This window comes from Peromyscus californicus, unplaced genomic scaffold (genome assembly GCF_007827085.1).
Source record: "Peromyscus californicus insignis strain IS unplaced genomic scaffold, ASM782708v3 Scaffold_5__1_contigs__length_169319896, whole genome shotgun sequence".
NCBI classification, from domain to species: domain Eukaryota; kingdom Metazoa; phylum Chordata; class Mammalia; order Rodentia; family Cricetidae; genus Peromyscus; species Peromyscus californicus.
The window spans coordinates 7,932,608-7,951,916 of record NW_026294573.1 but is presented as its reverse complement, the minus strand read 5'-3'; the positions used below and the strand labels follow the sequence as shown (position 1 = coordinate 7,951,916).

At 46.3% G+C, this 19,309-nt stretch overlaps 1 protein-coding gene across 5 annotated transcripts in view; it reads left to right on the top strand.

The window, feature by feature from the left end:
* Vps13d (vacuolar protein sorting 13 homolog D) overlaps nucleotides 1-19,309 on the top strand; it is a 240,380-nt gene that overhangs the window by 70,780 nt on the left and 150,291 nt on the right. For all 5 annotated transcript variants that reach the window (XM_052718547.1, XM_052718546.1, XM_052718545.1 and 2 more), the window contains 7 exons: nucleotides 820-1,030; nucleotides 4,050-4,221; nucleotides 4,587-4,699; nucleotides 6,125-6,337; nucleotides 10,605-10,867; nucleotides 11,712-11,845; nucleotides 18,203-18,358. In XM_052718547.1, the coding sequence (XP_052574507.1) occupies nucleotides 820-1,030; nucleotides 4,050-4,221; nucleotides 4,587-4,699; nucleotides 6,125-6,337; nucleotides 10,605-10,867; nucleotides 11,712-11,845; nucleotides 18,203-18,358 (1,262 nt within the window). The remainder of the gene's footprint in view (nucleotides 1-819; nucleotides 1,031-4,049; nucleotides 4,222-4,586; nucleotides 4,700-6,124; nucleotides 6,338-10,604; nucleotides 10,868-11,711; nucleotides 11,846-18,202; nucleotides 18,359-19,309) is intronic.

The window sequence follows — 19,309 nt, the reverse complement described above, 5'->3', positions numbered from 1 at the left end:
TAAGTTCCCTGTATATGTATATTAACGCATACATATTAACATCCCCTTAGTTACTGTCCCTCCTGGGGTGGTACTTACAGAAGAAAGATATTAGATGAACATGAGCATTAATAGATTATAGTACATGTTATGGGAAAGAAGAAAATTGAGGACTCAATGTAGATCGAGGTGGGAAGGTCATGGTACTGGTGAGGCTGCCCAAGAAGCAAAGAGCATGGCCTTTTGGGAGATGTAAAGGCCTGGAGACCTGAAATTTGGAGAGAGCAAATGGGAGAATGGCTTGAAGTGAGGTCAGAAAAGTGGGCTGTGGGCTTAGGTAGGACCTTGTAGGCATTTGCAGGGAGTTTTGCATTAAACATAGCTACTGAAGCTTCCAAAGGAAGAGAACATTTCAGTCTGTTTCCTTTTTACCCAGGCATTTTGTGGAGAGAATGTGGAATTATATAGGTACATTGGAGGATTGTTTGTGGAGGTGTTGTAGGCAAGGGTGAAGGTGGTTTGGGTTTGATCAGTGGTAATAGAAATGGTTAAACATAGTGAGTATGTGTTTGAAAAAAAGATTTCTGCTGCTGGGACGTGAGCAGCATGGCTAGGTGTGGAGGGCAGGGAGCAGCATGTGTTGGACACAGCTATGATGCTATGCATGGTGGGCTCTTGAGGTCCCCGATGGTCAGGTTACTGAGTAGTACAGTGCAGGGCAGCAACTGGTTCTGATTTTCAAGGACAGGATGCACTGACTTTGACCCTGCACTTTGCTCAAGCCCAGTCCTTTCTGCATGCTACTTTTGTCCTTACCTCTTCTTCCTTGGGTCCTTGTAGAAGACCATGTCTGCCTGCTGGATTGCATTGTCGTGGATCTGCAGGACATGGACATCTTTGCTGCAGAGAGACGCCCCAGAGAGGGCTCTCAAGCCTCTGACAACAGCAGTGGGGACCTGGTCTTCCCTTCCTATTTTGTGCGCCAGACAGGAGGAAGTCTCTTAACTGAGCCTTGTAGGCTGAAATTGCAGGTGGAGAGGAATTTGGACAAGTGAGTGTCTTATCTGAATACCGTGTAAGTAGAATTTTAGTAGCTTGGAAATCAATGCTGTAAGGTAAGTGAGGAACACTTCTTCACCTCTCTAGTGAATGTTGAATCCTTGCTATGTGCTAGACAAGAGGGTTTCTGTGATGAAAGAGAAACTGCTGCTGTCACAGAGCTTAAGTTTTTTTTTTTTAGGGACATAGGAAGATAGTTAGATGGCTCTAACTTAGTGTTTAATTCGGGGACTGTCTTGTAACCTTGCCTTGGGGGCAAAGAGGGAAAAGTTGGAATTTAGCATGGCTTTAAGTGGTAATAGGGAGGTAGTGAGAACAGGCAGGGTATCTGGAAAAGATGGGCATTTGGAGTAAGTGGACCCCTGGAGTCCATTCACTTTGCATAACTGCCCTGGTGCAATTTTCCCCTGTCCATATCAGGAAGCCCATTTGAGAGTGCTCCATGAAGACTAAGGGGCTGCCCCAATTTACCCTGTAGTTAGCCTCATGTGCAGGAAGCTTGTGTTTGTAGTTGAGAGCAATCACTGATTCGGTTCTCATTGGCTTCATAACTGCCTGGGAAACTTGATGATCCTAGACCAGCAGAGTCATGCTCGGGGTCAAAGCTTGGGTGTGTATTTAGCACGGTTGTGGCCTAGGGAGTGCTCCTGCTTGCCCAGCCCACACATGTGGACTGGACGCAATGATTACAGCATATGACATCTTTCATTATGCTGCTTTGGTTTGGGAGAAAGCAGCATTTTGCATTTTAACTCCAGGGAAAGATAGAAAGTATCTAGATAGCAATCAAAGAGATTTGCTGAGGTTGAAGATGGCTCAACGGTTAGGAGAACTTGCTGCTCTTCAAGGGACCCAAGTTTGGTTCCTATCATCTATGTCAGGCAGCTCACAACCACCTATAACTACATCTCTGGGGAATCTGATGCCTTCTACCGGCTTCCATGAACAGCTGCACACACATACGTGCGCGCGCGCGCACACACACACACACACACACACACACACACACACACACACACACGAAGTCAAACAAAACCCAAAGATATTTGCAGTGGGTACACTTTAAAAAGTACCTCATTAAACAGTCCCTTTCCAGTTCCCAGGTTTGGGCAACTCACTTTATGCCATTTTCCATTTTGGTTTAGCTCATTGGGGTATTTCTCTCACTGGAACCTGTTATTCTAGAGCTCCCTCCTGGTGTCCAGTTATGGTTGGCATGGGCTCTATTTGGCTATCTTGGCTTGGCTATCCTAAGGACTTCTTATTTAGGGACTGAACTCTTGGTTTTCTTTGCAAGCAATGGTTTTTAAGAAGTACTTTTCTTCTCTGCTTCTCTAAATTCTCCCCTTCCCTTCAACGCTGTATGGGGTGGCACAGCTCCGTCAGCCAGCAAGAACACAGCAACAGATGTGTTGTCCCTCCCTGCCCACCAGCGCACCACATGGCAGTGCTTCCCTGTTGTCCTTTGTTGATCGCATTCTTGCTCTTTCAAACTCTATGTGGGACTGGAGAGATGGCTCAGTGGTTAAGAGTGTGTGCTGCTCTTGAAAGGCCCTGAGTTCGGTTCCCAGCACCTGTGTCAGGTGGCTTATCTGTAACTCCAGCTTCAGGGGATCCCATGCCTCTGGCCTCCCTGGATACCTGCACTCAGCATGTATACACCTTACCCCTGCCCCCCCCCCCCCATGTAAATCAAATAAAACAAACAAAGCAGTTTTATTGTATATAGGTTTTCCCTTGCAGATAAGTCAAATTTATTTACTTATTTACTTATTTTAGGCAGTTCTGAGAGTCAAACCTAGGGACATAGTACATGCTAGACAAGTACCCTGCCATTGAACTATATATGTCCCTAGCCCTAGAGCAGGTTTTTTTTTTTTTCTTTTCTTTTTTTTTTAATATAGATTTGCACATCTTCCTCTTTAAATCCCAGTCCTTGAGTTCATGTATTCAGACCTTGTGTATGGAGGACCCATGATGCCTGCTGCACTCATGGAAGGCAGAGAGAGCTCTTTAGTCCTAGCGTGAAGCGTGTGTGTCCCAGCAGCTGTGGGCATCTTCAGTCTCACTCCAGCTCCTCCAGGCACTGTCAGGTGTTATCCTAATGAAGTGTCCCCGCTGTGCTCAGGAGGAAAGACTTGTTTCTTCTTCTGTCTCCTATGGGAGCTGGAGCTAAGAGCTGGGCATCTGGTCCTTATGACTTCCCCAACTGGAATGTTTAAGCTATTTTTGAGCCTTGTGAGATTTGCCTTATTACTAGGCTAGTTAGGCCTGGTGTGGTTACACCTGTAATCCCAATATTCAGGAGGCTGAAGCAGGAGAATTGCTATGAGTTCAAGACTATGGGCCACAGTGTGAGACTGTTTCAAAAACAAAACAAGGCAAAACAAAACATAACAAAAACCCAAACTCAAAACCAAAACAAAACTTGAGGTTGGAGAGATGGCTCAGCAGTTTTGAGGACTGGTTGCTCTTGTAAAGGACCTGGGTTCAATTCCCAGCATTCACATGGCAGCTGAAAATCACCTATAACTCCATATCCAAGGGATAAGATCCCCTCTTCTGGACTCTACAGGCACTGCACACATGTGGTGTACAGACATACATGTAGACAAAACAATCATGTATGTAAAATAAAAAACAATTAATTCATATGTGTATTTTTATGTATGTGTATGTTCATATTTGTGTGTGCACTTTTTTGGCATGCTTGAGATGGAATCTGGGGCCCATGTGTACTAGACTAATGCTCTACCACAGAGCTACATCCCCAGCTCATTAGATCTGAGGATTTTTTCCATGTACATGTGGGAACTAAAAGCCTCTCTGTAGATAAAGCATGGCAGTCACAGTAACATCATCATTGGAGATGCGTGACTTTTTTTGCCATTGGAAGTTAGAGAATAACTGACTGATAATGTTGTAGCCACATTGTAGCCTTACATTTGGCTGTGCTGTACCAAGGCAGTTAGTGACTTATTTCTGAGAGTGACCTCCTTTCTTTCTCCTAGAGAAATAAGCCACACTGTTGCAGACATATCTGTCCGCGGCAGTCTGTCATCCGTGCACTGCTCCCTGGATCTGTGTAAATACAAGCTGATCCGAGGCTTACTAGAGAACAACCTGGGGGAGCCTATAGAAGAGTTTATGCGGCCTTACGACCTGCAGGATCCAAGGATTCACGTGAGTGAGATAGAATGGGTGCTCCTCCGGAGCTCGGAGTCTCTGCTGGTGGTCACCCATGTGGATATTCCTCCAAGACGGTGGGGAGCAGAAGAGGGGGGTGCGTGGGACAGCGGGTGGATTAGATTTTTTTTTTTTTTTTTGGTTTTTCAAGACAGGGTTTCTCTGTGTAGCTTTGCGCCTTTCCTGGAACTCGCTTTGGAGACCAGGCTGGCCTCGAACTCACAGAGATCCGCCTGGCTCTGCCTCCCAAGTGCTGGGATTAAAGGCGTGCGCCACCACCGCCCGGCAGATTTCTTTACCTTTGAGTTCATTTTCAGGTTGGCACCCTCACCCGAGGATTGACTAGCATTTTCCTTTCACAGACTGTGCTGAGCGGAGAAGTGTACACTTGCATGTGCTTCCTCATCGATATGGTGAATGTGAGTCTGGAGCTCAAGGATCCGAAAGGAAAAGAAGGCACTGGCTCCCTAGCCAGGTCAGACTTTGATTAACTCTGTAAGAACGATGTGAGAATGTATCCATTTCACATTAGCAGAGGGCAGAGTGCAGTGGTGGTCTGAGGCTAATGAAGTGTATAATTGCTTTGTGTGTGTGCATGCATGTATGTGTGTGAGATCATGTTTGTATGTGCATGAGAATGAGGTTTGTGTGTGTGTGTGGTGCTGATGATCAGGTACCGTAGACTTGTGCCCCTGACTCCCCCAAGTGCTTTATTAGAAGTTTCAATTTGGTTGTCCTATCAGCCAAGTCAGGTTAGCTTACGTCCTTTTAACAGCCTGCCCTAAATACTGGTGACTTAAAGCTCTGAAGGTAAGTTTTCCTCTCAAGCTAGGACGTTGGGGGACAGGCTGCTCTGCTGTTTTGTCTTTTGAGTGACAGAACATTTGCTTTTGTTATTCTTTTGGTTTTGAGGTGGAGTCTTGCTGTGTTACCCAGGTTCACTTTGAATTGAGGAACCCAGCCTCAATTTCCTTGAGTAGCAGCTGGGACATAGGTGTGTCACTGTACCCCATGTCCTGAGCATTTTGACAGGGCAGATTGAAAAATAAGAGCTCTGGAATAGTAAAAATAAGAGCTCTGGAATAGTAGAAATAAGAGCTCTGGAATAGTAAAAATAAGAGCTCTGGAATAGTAGAAATAAGAGCTCTGGAATAGTAGAAATAAGAGCTCTGGAATAGCACTTCAGTGCTCTGGTACACTTGGCACTGGAGCATAGTCCGACCAGTGTGAGGGGAGTTGGGGGGCACCTTGCCCTGTGTCTATACAGTTTTGGCATAGTTCTGGGCAGAACGTCACTGGTAACTGCCTGGTGGGTCAGTGTTTTAAAATTGAGAGAATTCAGACAGATTCAGATATAGACAGACAGACAGAGAATATGAATGAGAACTGTTTTGAAAATTGACAGCACTGGGCTGAGCTCCCTACTTGGGAACCTTTGAACTTACTTCCTTGCGTGCAGAGTAGAATGTGTTCTGATTGCTTCTAGTGAGCTATAGTGGTCTTACACAGATGTGCAGGCTGACTCTGGAAAGCGAAGCCTCAAGCATGCTGTAATTTCATAGATGGAGGTCAAAAGAGACCCTCTGTATCCATTGGGGATTATGATTTAACACATGGCTTTCTTAGCCTAGGATGGGACATGGGACGGTAAACCATCAAGGATATAATAGACTGGGTATATTGTTATTCCTCTGGATATAATCACCTCTCTGCAAATGGAAAAGGTTTAAAGCACAGTACCATTAACTGCATTTTGAGTGGTCTGTGACCAAAACCAATGCAAGATCTCAGATTGAAAGGTACTCTGATACATTGATAATGGTGCTCTTGTTTCACACTTGAACTTAATTTTGTAAGGTGGAATTGTGCTTAACTTTTCGTTTGCTTTCTTCCCTTTCAGATTTGACTTTAAGAAATGTAAGCTGCTCTATGAGAGTTTTTCCAACCAGACCAAGTCCATTAACTTGGTTTCCCATTCTATGATGGCATTTGACACCCGCTATGCTGGGCAGAAGCCCAGCCCTGGTATGACCAATGTGTTCAACTGTATCTTTCAGCCCTCCAAGAGCAGCAGCGCCACCCAGGGCTCCATTCAGATTGAACTGCATTTCAGGTAGTGGAGGCAGACCGCAGCCAGCTCTGCCTTCCTTTTTCTGTCTGTCCCCACCCCCACCCCCTAGGTCTCTCTGTGTAGCCCAGGCTTTCCTTGAAGCCACTATCCTCCTACCTCCATGTACCCCCCACACTTGGACCCCCAACTCTGTCTTTCTTCTCTTTTTTAGTTTATTGACTTTTATTTTAAGTGCATTGGTGTTTTGCCTGTGGGTATGTCTGTGTGACAGTGTCAGATCTTGGAGTGACAGACAGTTGTAAGCTGCAGGTTCGTGCTAGGAATTGAAGAGCAGTCAGTGCCCTTAACCGCTGAGCCATCTCTCCAGCCCTCCAGCTCGGACTTTCTTTATGCCGATATTTCCTTTTGTGGTCAGCGGGCCAGGTCCATATGGCTTTAGAACATCAACGGACCCAAAAATTGGAGGCTCACTGGTACTCACCAGCACTGGTGTCGCTCACCGGCACCATGATGTGTGGTAACAGCACCTGTTCCCTTGCAGTATCATGGACTCACCAAAAGATGTCTCTGTTGCCTTTAAAAAAAAAAAGTAGTTTGGCATTGAACCAGATCCTCAAAATCAACCTCTTTGTAAGCTTTTATTTGTAAAGTGACTTGGGGAAGGAAGAAATTATGTGAGTTTAAGGAAAAAAACCCAAGCCAAAACCTTTTGGTCTACATGAAAGGAAAGGCGGTTTTGACCCGAACAGTTATTTATTCAGGTCTCCCTGACTCTGGTATTATGGGAGGCAGTGGGGACAGGGAGGGGAGGGAAAATGTCTAGAATGAGACAGACCTTAGCCCCAAGACTTAGTCTTCCTCTCCATAGCTATGTATCCTGTTGAGCTTTGAGATTCACTTTCCTCCTTTATGGAATGAACCAAGAGTTGAGTCATTCTGGCGAGTCACATGGCATCCGAAGCAGCCGCTGCTGTTACAGCTGTCATAGCTGTGCCCTTTCATGCTCCCCTAGAGCAGTGGTTCTCAACCTTCCTAATGCTACGACCCTTTAATACAGCTCCTCATGTGCTGACCCCCACCATACAACTATTTTCATTCCTACTTCATTACTGTACTCTTGCTACTGTTATGAATCTTAATGTAAATATCTGATCTGCAGGATATCTGATGTATGACCCTCAAAGGGGTCTCGACCCACAGGTTGTGAACTATTACCCTAGTGTGAGATTCTCATGGCTTATGGCTGTTCTTGTACTTGTATGGCTGGTGTTTAGTGTGCCACTCAAGACTTACTCCCAGTTTAGCTTTGGAAGGGAGGAGATCTTGGTCTCTCCATATGCCTTTAGGAGACCTAGCAAAGGAGACATTTTAGCCCTTGTAGGAACATTAGGAGTCCAACAGTGGCAGTGCTAGTGGCTTCTTGCTGGTCCCTGCCTTGACCAGGCATCTAACCTATTGCCAGTTGAATCTTCCCAGATCTGCAAACTTGGGCAATTTCGGCCCCCTTTCACACACAGAGAGACATCTGGAGAAGGTCCAAATGACTCTTGGAAGACTGCATAGCTAAAAGTCTAGTAGTCACAGTTAGACCTGGGCCTCTGATGTCAGAGTTGAGTCCCACCAACTCTTCATGCCCTCCGGTCTCTGTCATTGGCTGAGTGTAGCCTTGGGATGTGCTGGGTGTGTTTGGCAGCTTCTATGAAGATGTTTCTTAGAACGGGGGGCTTCCATGTATTTGGTCCTCCTGCAGAGGGGTAGTTTGGTGTTTGCTTTATTGTTACTAATTGTGACTTCCAAAGTAGAGTCAGCTCTTTGTCCCCTCCTCGTCATATCTTTAATATACAGGGGGCCTAAAGTATTATTCTGCTCATATACTAACGGCATATAATTTCATGGAGTCAAGCAATCATTTCTTACCTTGGCTTTTGCTAACAGACGCGCCGTTGTTAGTGAGAGAAGTGAACTGCTTCAGGAAGAATCCCTCTTCCGTTGGGATTTTGTTTGTCAAATATAAATCACTTCACAGTGTTTGAAGGCTTGAAATATTTTCCAGAACAGGGTCTGACACACTGACTTTCCGGTTAGCACCAAGGCCTGACAGTCCCTGCTCAGAATGGGGTGGAAAAATTTTACTGAGGGCAACATTTTTTGTCCATTACAAAAGGGTAGAGTGTTTCTGTGACAAATGCTGTGTGTGAGAAGGAACTGTGCCTTGCCATGCCCTTTTACTAGAGGCAGTGAGCCAGGTTTACCAGAAGCGAGACTGGAGAAAGCAGCCTTAGGCACATCCCCAAGTCAGCGTTTCACAGGCAAGCTGGGAGTTAGTAAATGTAGCAGCCAGAGCCAGAGTCTCTTTCACAAAATCAAGTGCAACTCCCAAACCCTGTGACCTGCCCCTAGCCTGCCTCTGCTGGCCTCCTTTCCTCTGCCTGCTAGTGTGGTGATAGGGCTGCCATCACCCCTGAGGACACTGTGGCTTCAGGCCAGTTCTGAGAGTCTTTCTGGGGAACCGTGAAGACTGTAAAGGCAGTCCTTGTCCCCTGCCCATCCCTCTGCCCATTTCTACTCTAGGGTGCTTGCTCTCCATTTATGGCCAATGTTCTCTTCAGGCTAGAAGATCTGGGGTCTTAGGTTAGTTGCAGTTAAAGACGCCAGATAGTACTGGTGCATGAACTTGACATTTGTGAAGCAGTCCCGAGCTTCTAAGAAGAGGCCTCATCAATCTTAGACTTGTTTGTCAGGAAAGAAGCTGGCGTTTAGGGGACACCTGCCATGTGCCTGGTGCTTTCACTTTCAATGTTAGTTCTCATTTTATATGAGGGAACAGGTTGACATACCCAGGATCACACAGCTTGAGAGTGACAAGATTTTAGTCTGGTCTCTTGACTTCAAAGCCTTTACTCTTCCTGTGGACCAGCCTTTCCCAGCGTTAGCACTGCAGGTAGCGATTCCTTAAAAGTAGGGCCTGTGGCCAGAAGCAACTCAGAGTTTGGGTGAAAAACCCAAATATTTTGGAGAATTCACATAGGCTTTGCCAGTCAAATATCTCTAATAACCCTTCCACTATTCAGGGGCTAGAGGAATGGCTCAGCAATTAAAGCGCTTTTGCAGAAGGTCCAGGTTTCATTCCCAGAACCCAGATGATGACTTACAACCATTTGGAATGTCTGTCCCAGGGTACCAATGCCTTTTTCTGGCCTCCTTGGGCACTGTACATATGTGGTACAAAGACATACATAAAGGCAAAACACCCATACATAACAGCAAAAATAAAATGAACATCCAAAGGCTCTCAATTCAGATTTGAGCATTTGGGTATTTGGATTGGGATGCTTATTGTTATTTCAGATCAGGCTGCTCCTATAAGGCTTTCCTATGCATTGTGGCATGGTTACGAGCATTCCAACTCTACCTACTAGGTGCCAATTGTGCACTCTCAATAATAATAATATTAATTATTATTATTGTTGTTGTTTTCCGAGACAGGGTTTCACCGTGCTGGCTGTCCTGGAACTTACTCTGTAGACCAGGCTGGCCTCGAACTCATGGAGCTCCATCTGCCTCTGTCTCCCAAGTGCTGGGATTAAAGGCTTGCACAACCACTGCCTGGTGCCCTCTCAGTTATTATTACTAATAATCGTTGTTGTTAAAGACAGCAAAAAAAAAGTCTCTAGATTGCCTAATAAATGCCTCTTGTGGACTCATGTTAGCTGAGGCTCTGCTATCCCACTTTCTTAGATATAGTTCTTTTTTTTTTTTTTTTTTTTCAAATGAGGGGCTGGAGAGATGGTTCATTGATTGAGAGCACTTGTTGCTCTTGCTGAGGACCTGGGTTCAGTTCCCAGCACCCACGTGGTGACTCACACTGTCTGTAACTCCAGTACCAGAGGATCCAGTGCCCTCTTCTTGAGCACTGGGCATGCAAGTGGTGAACAGACATACATGTAGGCAAAATACTCACACACATAAGATAAAATAGTTCTTTAAAAAATGTGATTAACCTCCAGAAAGTTTATACTTCGTGTGCTCATAAAGCAGTGCTCAGAGTGTTTCCATGCTCAAAGTTGGCAGTTTCTAGAATACTGGAATGGGACCCGGCATGGTGCTGCACACCTGAATTCCCAGGTACATAGGAGCCTAAAGCAGGAGGATCCCTGAGTCCAGGCATTTGAGCCCATCTTGGATAACATAAAAACAGAAGAAAAGGAAAAAACAGTAATGAATTGTTACTTACTGGGCCTGAATAAGGCCTCTGGAGTGATGGAAATACCATCTTTGTGATTGTTTTTTCCTGCCTTCTTTCTTGCAGATCTACAAAGGATTCTTCCTGTTTCACTGTTGTTCTCAACAATCTCCGAGTGTTTCTCATATTTGACTGGCTGCTGTTGGTCCACGACTTCTTGCATACTCCCAGTGATATTAAGAAACAAAATGTCACTCCTGCACGCCACCGCAATGCCAGCAGCGAATCTGCTGTTGTTCCTAAAACCGTTAAGAGTGGAGTAGTCACCAAGCGGTCTTCCCTGCCTGTGTCCAATGAGAGGCATCTGGAAGTCAAGGTCAATGTAACAGGTGATTGTTCTTAGTGTGCGCCATTGTTTGTTAGTTTGGATGTTAGGTCAGACCTGTTGTACAGGACAGCTTCTCTGTGCCAGCCACACCTCCTTATTTTTTGAGACAGGATCTCACATAGACCAGGCTGATTGCAAACACTAAGGTCTACCTACTTCTGCCTCCTGAGTGCTAGTATTAAAGTGTTTTTTGTTTTAGAGGAGGATCTCACTCTGTATCACAGGCTGACTTGGAATTTGCAGCAGTCCACCTGCCTCAGCTTCTGCCTCCCAAGTGCTGGTGTTGTTGGTATAAACCACTGCATCTAACTTCATACTGTTTTTTGATGAAAACCCAATGTGAGTGAGTTTTGCAGACACAGCTGAGTAGAGACCTGTCAGCACTTAGCAGCAGTGGTGGCTGCACATCAGTGGTCTGCACTCCTTGTGGGCAGTGTAAACAGCTGTGCAAAGCTGTTGTGATACCCCACGCTGCTTGACCAACCCATCTGACTCTTCTTCCTTGGCTTCTAAGTCCTCTGGAGATAGGATGCTCTTTTTAACTTCTGAGTATCTTTTTTGGGGCCTCTCACCATGACTAGAATGTCATTTCTCTGTCTGTCTTGAACATGCATGTTGAACAGAGGAACTACATTCTAGTCCTTTCTGCCAGGCACTGCTCTGTTATGTTAGCTCAGCTGTGCTTGCCAGATTCTGAGTCTGGGAAGGTAGTGAAACAGGACATCGAGAGCCACCCTAGAGAAGGAACAATGTCCTCACCTGGCACACCTGTGCCCCTCGTGTTGGGACAGCCACGTGGTGGCCGCTTCCTTGCTTGCTTTAACTGATGATTCTGTCCTTCGTAGGCACGGAGTTTGTGGTTGTTGAAGATGTGTCTTGCTTTGATACCAACGCCATTATTCTGAAAGGCACCACGGTGCTCACCTATAAGCCCCGCTTTGCTGACCGCCCCTTTTCAGGAAGTTTGTTTGGCATTGAGGTGAGTTTGTGTGTTGACCACAGCACTGCAGAGGGATCCAGAGAGAAACATCTAGAAAAGTATTTGCCTCCTGAATGCTTAATTTTCTAGTGCTAGGAATGGAACTGAGGGTCTTGTGAATACTTAGGCAAGCACTTTACCACCAAGCTACATTCCCACCCTGCTCCTTTTTATGAAAAATTGTTTAGGCACAACCTCCAGAGATTTTTGAGTCAGTAGGACTGGGAAAAGACCCAAGACTCTGTTTTTATAAATATGTGTGTGTGTAATTTATATATATATATATATATATATATATATATATACACACACACACACACACACACACACACACACACACACACACAGTATAAATATATATGGTTATAAATATATATAGTGTGTAATTTATATATATGGTTACAATATACATAGTGTGTCTTGTATAATATTAGAGGGACCAGCCTTAATATTATACATCCCAGGGACTCAGGAGAGAGAACTACTAACGGCGAGGACTATTTTCAAGAAATAGATTCTCAGCACACCGAACTCTATAGTCCACTTGCTTTAATTCCTCTGGCGTAACATCCTGTATACCCAGCTTCAGTTCTTTTCTCATGTCTAGCTCCTTTCTTGGCTAATTTCTCTCTATATTTATCTACTGCTTCCTCTAAGTTCTATCTTAATTCTCTTGTCTTAACTCTGCCTCATCTAGGTCCTTTTCATCTTGTTCTTACCCAGCTAGTACTTCCCCATCTGACTCTTCCTCATCTTCTATCTCGTTCCTCAGGTACTCTCCTCTAGCCCTTCACTCTAATTCTTCCCCATCTCAGTTTGTTCCTCTCAAGTTCTTACCCGTCTAGTTCTTCCATTCTCTTTTCTCTTCTCTGTGTGTGTGGTCCCCCCCCCCCCCCCCAATGCCCTGGAAATCCTGGTATATAAAGCCAGGCTTCCAGGGTCAAATGAAGGGGTGATAAGAATCACATAGAGAGGCAATAACCGTTAATTATCATTTGTAACCCCAAAGGGAAGTGACCAATGGGGAAATGAATTAACTAAAGGCTAAATTTGGGTAATATCTAAGAAGAGGGCTCTTATGTGCTCAACTATAATCTTAAATGTGATTGGTAGAAAAATGTTAAGAATCTATAAGTTGCTAGGTCAATGGGAGAAAATAAAACTGTCTTCTTTTTTCCTGTGGCTCCTATCTGTCCAAGCTATCTGCCGTTTTTTCTGCAGGGTGGGGGAAAGTGTGCTCAGTCGCTAGGCAACCTGTGTACAGCTAGATGCCTCTGGTGATAGTTAAAGGGAGATCTGGAACTGGAGGTAAGGTTTGGGAAAGGAGGAAGTAAGGCTTAATTGGCACATCTGCCAGGCCTTCTCAAACAGGTAGCCTGGATGGTTAAGTCTGTTCTTAGAGAATACAGAGGTATCTCTGATAAAATATTCTCTTCCATCTGGGGATGGACCTGGCCGGATGCTGCTAATGATGATAATTACAGGGAGGCTTGAACTGGGGTTCTGGCTGAGCATAGCTGTCAACGCAGAAGGTTATCTAAATATTCCTAGAAGTGGTTAGGTAAGGAGTTAGCGGTCTATAAAGTTAGTAAGGCTGTAAGAAAGGAGGGTCTGAGCTGAATTGTGTAAAGCTATTACTTAACGTCCACCTGACCTAGGTGGTATCTCCTTGTGGAATTTACCTTAAATCAGGAGACTTGCATGTGGACTGTTATTACTGCTAGTCCTTTAAAGTGGCCAAGGGAGATATCTGATTCCAGAGAAAGCCTTTCCTGAGGCTGTTCTCCAAATATCTGGAATGTGTATGTCCAGAGAGTGATCAGTCCACACTGTTAGCCCTTCTTGGGGAAAAGTCAATTGGGAAAACTATGAAGGCACACATGACTTTCATAACAGAATACAGCTGATATATAACAAGCCAAGTAACACCAAAAACTCCTTGGGATTTGACTTCCTCTGGATAGGAATTCCCTGATCCCTCCAGGTAGTGACTTTGCCATAACCAGCTGAGTTCTTATAATATATTCCTGCGGCCCGCAGCACACTATAAGAGCTCCCTCATGATCTCTCAAGGAGGATTTAGAGGTGAGATCCAATTGGGGATTGATTAAGGTGTAGTCCCTGAAGGAAAAAGGAAAATTAATATTTTTTCCTCTAAAGCCTTAGAAAAACTTCATGGTAGGTTTGTACAGTTTAGGCAGTGGCCCTGCTTGCCTTGAATCCTCTTCCCTCACACTGAGCACTCCCCTGTTAAGAGACAGGGCCCTAGGGTAAGGGAGGCCTGCTTAGACTAGGCGGTGAGGATTTTATGTGGCATCCATCCCTCAGGAATATCTGATCTTTAGTGACTCTCGGGAGAGTCATGTGTGACCAAAAGGACCATGTCTCTGACTGGTGGGATTATTATGAAGGAGGTAATTTGTACCTGAGTAACCTTTGTCACCTGGACATGTCATGTGCAATATTAAGCAGCATCTACCCCTTGTCTTTTTTGTTTTTTTGTTTGTTTGTTTTTTTCCGAGACAGGGTTTCTTTGTGTAGCATTCCTGCCTGTCTTGGAACTCCCTTTGTAGGCCAGGCTGGCCTCAAACTTGCAAAGATCCACCTGCCTCTGCCTCCCAAATGCTGGGATTAAAGGCATGCGCCACTACCACCTGTCTCACCCTGTGTCTTTTAAGCCTTGGGTTGTGGAAACAACAGAGGAGACTATGCAGAAGCCATCTCTGTGGGATGCTCTTAGCTGAGGGATCTCAGTGGACATTCCTCCCACTCTTGGCTCAGGGATCTCAGTGGACATTCCTCCCACTCTTGGCTCAGGGATCTCAGTGGACATTCCTCCCACTCTTGGCTCAGGCATCTCAGTGGACATTCCTCCCACTCTTGGCTCAGGGATCTCAGTGGACATTCCTCCCACTCTTGGCTCAGGGATCTCAGTGGACATTCCTCCCACTCTTGGCTCAGGGATCTCAGTGGACGTTCCTCCCACTCTTGGCTCAGGGATCTCAGTGGACGTTCCTCCCACTCTTGGCTCAGGGATCTCAGTGGACATTCCTCCCACTCTTGGCTCAGGGATCTCAGTGGACATTCCTCCCACTCTTGGCTCAGGGATCTCAGTGGACATTCCTCCCACTCTTGGCTCAGGGATCTCAGTGGACATTCCTCCCACTCTTGGCTCAGGGATCTCAGTGGACGTTCCTCCCACTCTTGGCTCAGGCATCTCAGTGGACGTTCCTCTCACTCTTGGCTCAGGGATCTCAGTGGATGTTCCTCTCACTCTTGGCTCAGGGATCTCAGTGGACGTTCCTCCCACTCTTGGCTCAGGGATCTCAGTGGACATTCCTCTCACTCTTGGCTCAGGGATCTCAGTGGACGTTCCTCCCACTCTTGGCTCAGGGATCTCAGTGGACGTTCCTCTCACTCTTGGCTCAGGGATCTCAGTGGACGTTCCTCCCACTCTTGGCTCAGGGATCTCAGTGGATGTTCCTCCCACTCTTGGCTCAGGGATCTCAGTGGATGTTCCTCCCACTCTTGGCTCAGGGATCTCAGTGGACGTTCCTCCCACTCTTGGCTCAGGCATCTCAGTGGACATTCCTCTTACTCTTGGCTCAGGCATCTCAGTGGATGTTCCTCTCACTCTTGGCTCAGGGATCTCAGTGGACGTTCCTCCCACTCTTGGCTCAGGCATCTCAGTGGACATTCCTCTTACTCTTGGCTCAGGCATCTCAGTGGATGTTCCTCCCACTCTTGGCTCAGGGATCTCAGTGGACATTCCTCCCACTCTTGGCTCAGGGATCTCAGTGGATGTTCCTCCCACTCTTGGCTCAGGGATCTCAGTGGATGTTCCTCCCACTCTTGGCTCAGGGATCTCAGTGGATGTTCCTCTCACTCTTGGCTCAGGGATCTCAGTGGACATTCCTCCCACTCTTGGCTCAGGGATCTCAGTGGACATTCCTCCCACTCTTGGCTCAGGGATCTCAGTGGATGTTCCTCCCACTCTTGGCTCAGGGATCTCAGTGGATGTTCCTCCCACTCTTGGCTCAGGGATCTCAGTGGATGTTCCTCCCACTCTTGGCTCAGGGATCTCAGTGGACGTTCCTCCCACTCTTGGCTCAGGGATCTCAGTGGATGTTCCTCCCACTCTTGGCTCAGGGATCTCAGTGGATGTTCCTCCCACTCTTGGCTCAGGGATCTCAGTGGATGTTCCTCCCACTCTTGGCTCAGGGATCTCAGTGGATGTTCCTCCCACTCTTGGCTCAGGGATCTCAGTAGAAGTTCCTCTCACCAAGTGGTGGAACATTTGCTCAGCCTCTTGCCCCTTCTGATGGGACTTGGTGTTACTTCCATTGCTGTTACTCATTTTACCATAAGCTGTTTTTATTCCTCCTTTGAGATTCAGATGTAGCTGAATTAATCAGGGGTTTCTCTCCTTGACCATTTGCTTTTGTATGGTGAAGAAAGCTCAATTTGGGACAAGGAGCTGCATGCTCAGTGTTGTAGTTGATCATGGAATTGAAGTTTGTTTGCTTTCCAGGCCATGACAAGGCCAGCTTTGAGTGGGCATCATGGTGACTGATTAAGGAACTGTACAACTGGGCTCTGTGTAACTGAATCCTCCAAAGGAGAAAAGGAAGAAGAAACTTTCCTGCTCCAATGTTTCAGAAAAATGAAGTGGCAGAATATTTGAGATGCCTAGTTTTGAGTTGGCAGAGCCAGATCTCAGTTTTAGGACCCCTGGGAGGATTGAACATGGTGAAAGACTTTGTTGTTCCGTGGTTTCCATAGTGCTAAGAAATGTCCTGTGAAGATAGAGCTCTGCTCATGAGATGAGAGCAGCTTTACAGGAATGCTCCCTTCTTTCCTCCATCCTCCTTCTGAACACATAAAATAATTTGATCCCAGAACGGGAGTCCTTCCTTCCTTCTGTCTACCCTGAAGAATATTTATTTGTTAGCATTGCAGAATAGTTCATGCACACAGAGTATGAAATCTAATTGAATTTATTTCTGGCAGCTTTAATCACGAATGTGCTTTAAATTAGGAATTTTGAGAGGAGGGAAAATTACCTGTTCCATATATAGTTTCTGTTCTTATTTTGGTGTGTTCGGTCCTGTCCGTGAAAGAAAGTCAATGTTACTGTTATTTTGTTCATTTGAAATAGGCTCCCACTATGTGGCACAGGGCGGCCTTGAATTTCAGTCCTCCTGGCTTAGCTCTCCTAGTGGTGGGATTATAGTCATGAGTCTCCGATGCCTCGCTTTGTAATGTGTGTGTGTGTGTGCGCGTGTGTGTGCGTGTGTGCGTGTGTGTGCGTGTTTGTGCGTGCGTGCGTGTGTGCGTGCGTGTGTGTGTGTGCGTGTGCGTGTGTGTGCGTGTGCGTGTGCGTGTGCGTGTGTGTGTGCGTGTGTGTGTGCGTGCGTGTGCGTGCGTGCGCGTGTGTGCGTGCGTGTGTGTGTGCGTGTGTGCGTGTGCGTGCGTGTGCGTGTGTGTGTGTGCGCGCGTGTGCGTGCGCGTGTGTGTGTGTGTGTGCGTGTGCGTGCGCGTGTGTGTGTGTGTGTTTGGTTTTTCGAGACAGGGTTTCTCTGTGTAGTTTTGTGCCTTTCCTGGAACTCGATCTGTATGTAGACCAGGCTGGCCTCGAACTCACAGATCTGCCTGGCTCTGCCTCCTGAGTGCTGGGGTTAAAGGCGTGGGCCACCACCGCCCAGCGCTTTGTAATATTTTGATGGGGCTGCTTTTTCACATAACCTGTGATATGCTGACTTTCCTAAGACTGAAGGCATGTGCCACCACTGCCTGGCCTCTGTACAGTCTTTTCCCTCCTTCCCTCTCTGTTTCTTTGTGTTTCCGGAGACAGGGTCTTGCTGTGTAGCTCAGGCTGGCCTGAAATTTGTGGTCCTCATGCCACTGTCTCTCAAGGGTGGGCTTAGTGTGTCACCACTCTGGCTATTAGCTCCTACCTTTAGGTGACCGCAGATGCTTTACCAAGTAGATGTGGTGCAACCTCACTTGCTCTTGTTTTTTAAACTAATAAAATGGTTAGTGAAATTTTCTGTATTTTGTATTATTTCCTTAGGCTAGTTTCTAGAGAGAAGTGAGATTATTGGATCAAAGGGCAGGAGATCTGTAAGCCATTGTGGATGAATTGGGAATATTTTCCTGCAGGTGAACCACTACAGCTACTATTGACCTCAGGCTAGAGTGGCAGCCCAAATCTTTGCAGCATTTACTTCAGCAGCTGATATGGGTCCTGTAAGAACAGAGGGCTGATAGCTCCTGGGACAGTCCATTGGTGCTGCTAACCAGTAGAACCCTCTCAAGGCAGATAGTAATCTTTGCCGTATTGCATTTCATTTTCAGGTATTTTCTTGCCGACTAGGGAACGAGCAGGACACAGCTCTTTCAATTGTGGATCCAGTTCAAATCCAAGTGGAACTGGTGGGGAACTCTTCTTACCAGAATAGTTCCGGGCTGATGGATGCGTTCAACAGTGATGATTTCCCACCCATCTTAGAGGTAATGCTGAGCAGCGTCTAACCCATGGATGTACCCCTGGTCCCCTGTGCAGACACTGTTGACCACTCTGAGTCTAGTACCATTGTAGTTACCCCAGCAGATGTAATGAATACAATGCCACCTAGGAGCTTGCAGTGTAGACAAGGATAAAAGACCCTCTAATAGGCTGGTATCATTTTGAAGTTCTGAAAAAGTTGATAGAAAGCAGAACTCAATATAGGCAGGAATAGTGGGTAGAGTGCTGCAAGGTCGGGACATCTGGGGGTGGGGTGGGGCAGGTAGGATATAAATCAGCAGAGGAAGGAGGACATTCCGGGTCAAGAAGCTGAGTTAGGTAGAAGCAGAAGGTCTCACTGGGACTGAGAGGGGTTGAGGGAGGTGAGGACAGAAGCTGAAGCTAGGCAAGAGAGGCTTACAGCCCTTGGGGTTCTTGGTCTCACTTTCTTTATTTCAGTGTGTGTGTGTGTGTCTGTGTGTGTGTCTGTGTGTGTGTGTGTCTGTGTGTCTGTGGATGCCCACAGAAGCCAGAAAAAGAGTCCGAGTTATAGGCAGTTGTGACTGCCATGTGGATGCTGGGAAATGAACTCAGGTCCTCTGGAAGAGCAGTAAGTGCTCTGAACCACTGAGCCATCTCTAAGCCAGGTGTTGTTTCTTTGATAAGAGGGCAGTAATTAATTAGTCCATTGAATCATGGGGACCTGAGGAGAAAGGCTATGTGGCTTTTCAGTTTCAGCAGTACCTCACTGGCAAAAAACTGAGTGAGTGACTAAAGAAAGGCTCCTTCACAGACCTTTGCACCCTGTCCAGTGTGCTGCCTGCTTGTAGGTCTGTGCTGCCCTCACCAGTGGAGCTAAATTGCTCATCTCTGAGGAGGAGTGCATTTCAGAAAGGGTACTTCCAGACTTGACCAATGTAAGGTTATGTTTGAGTAAAGCAAAGATTTTTTCATCG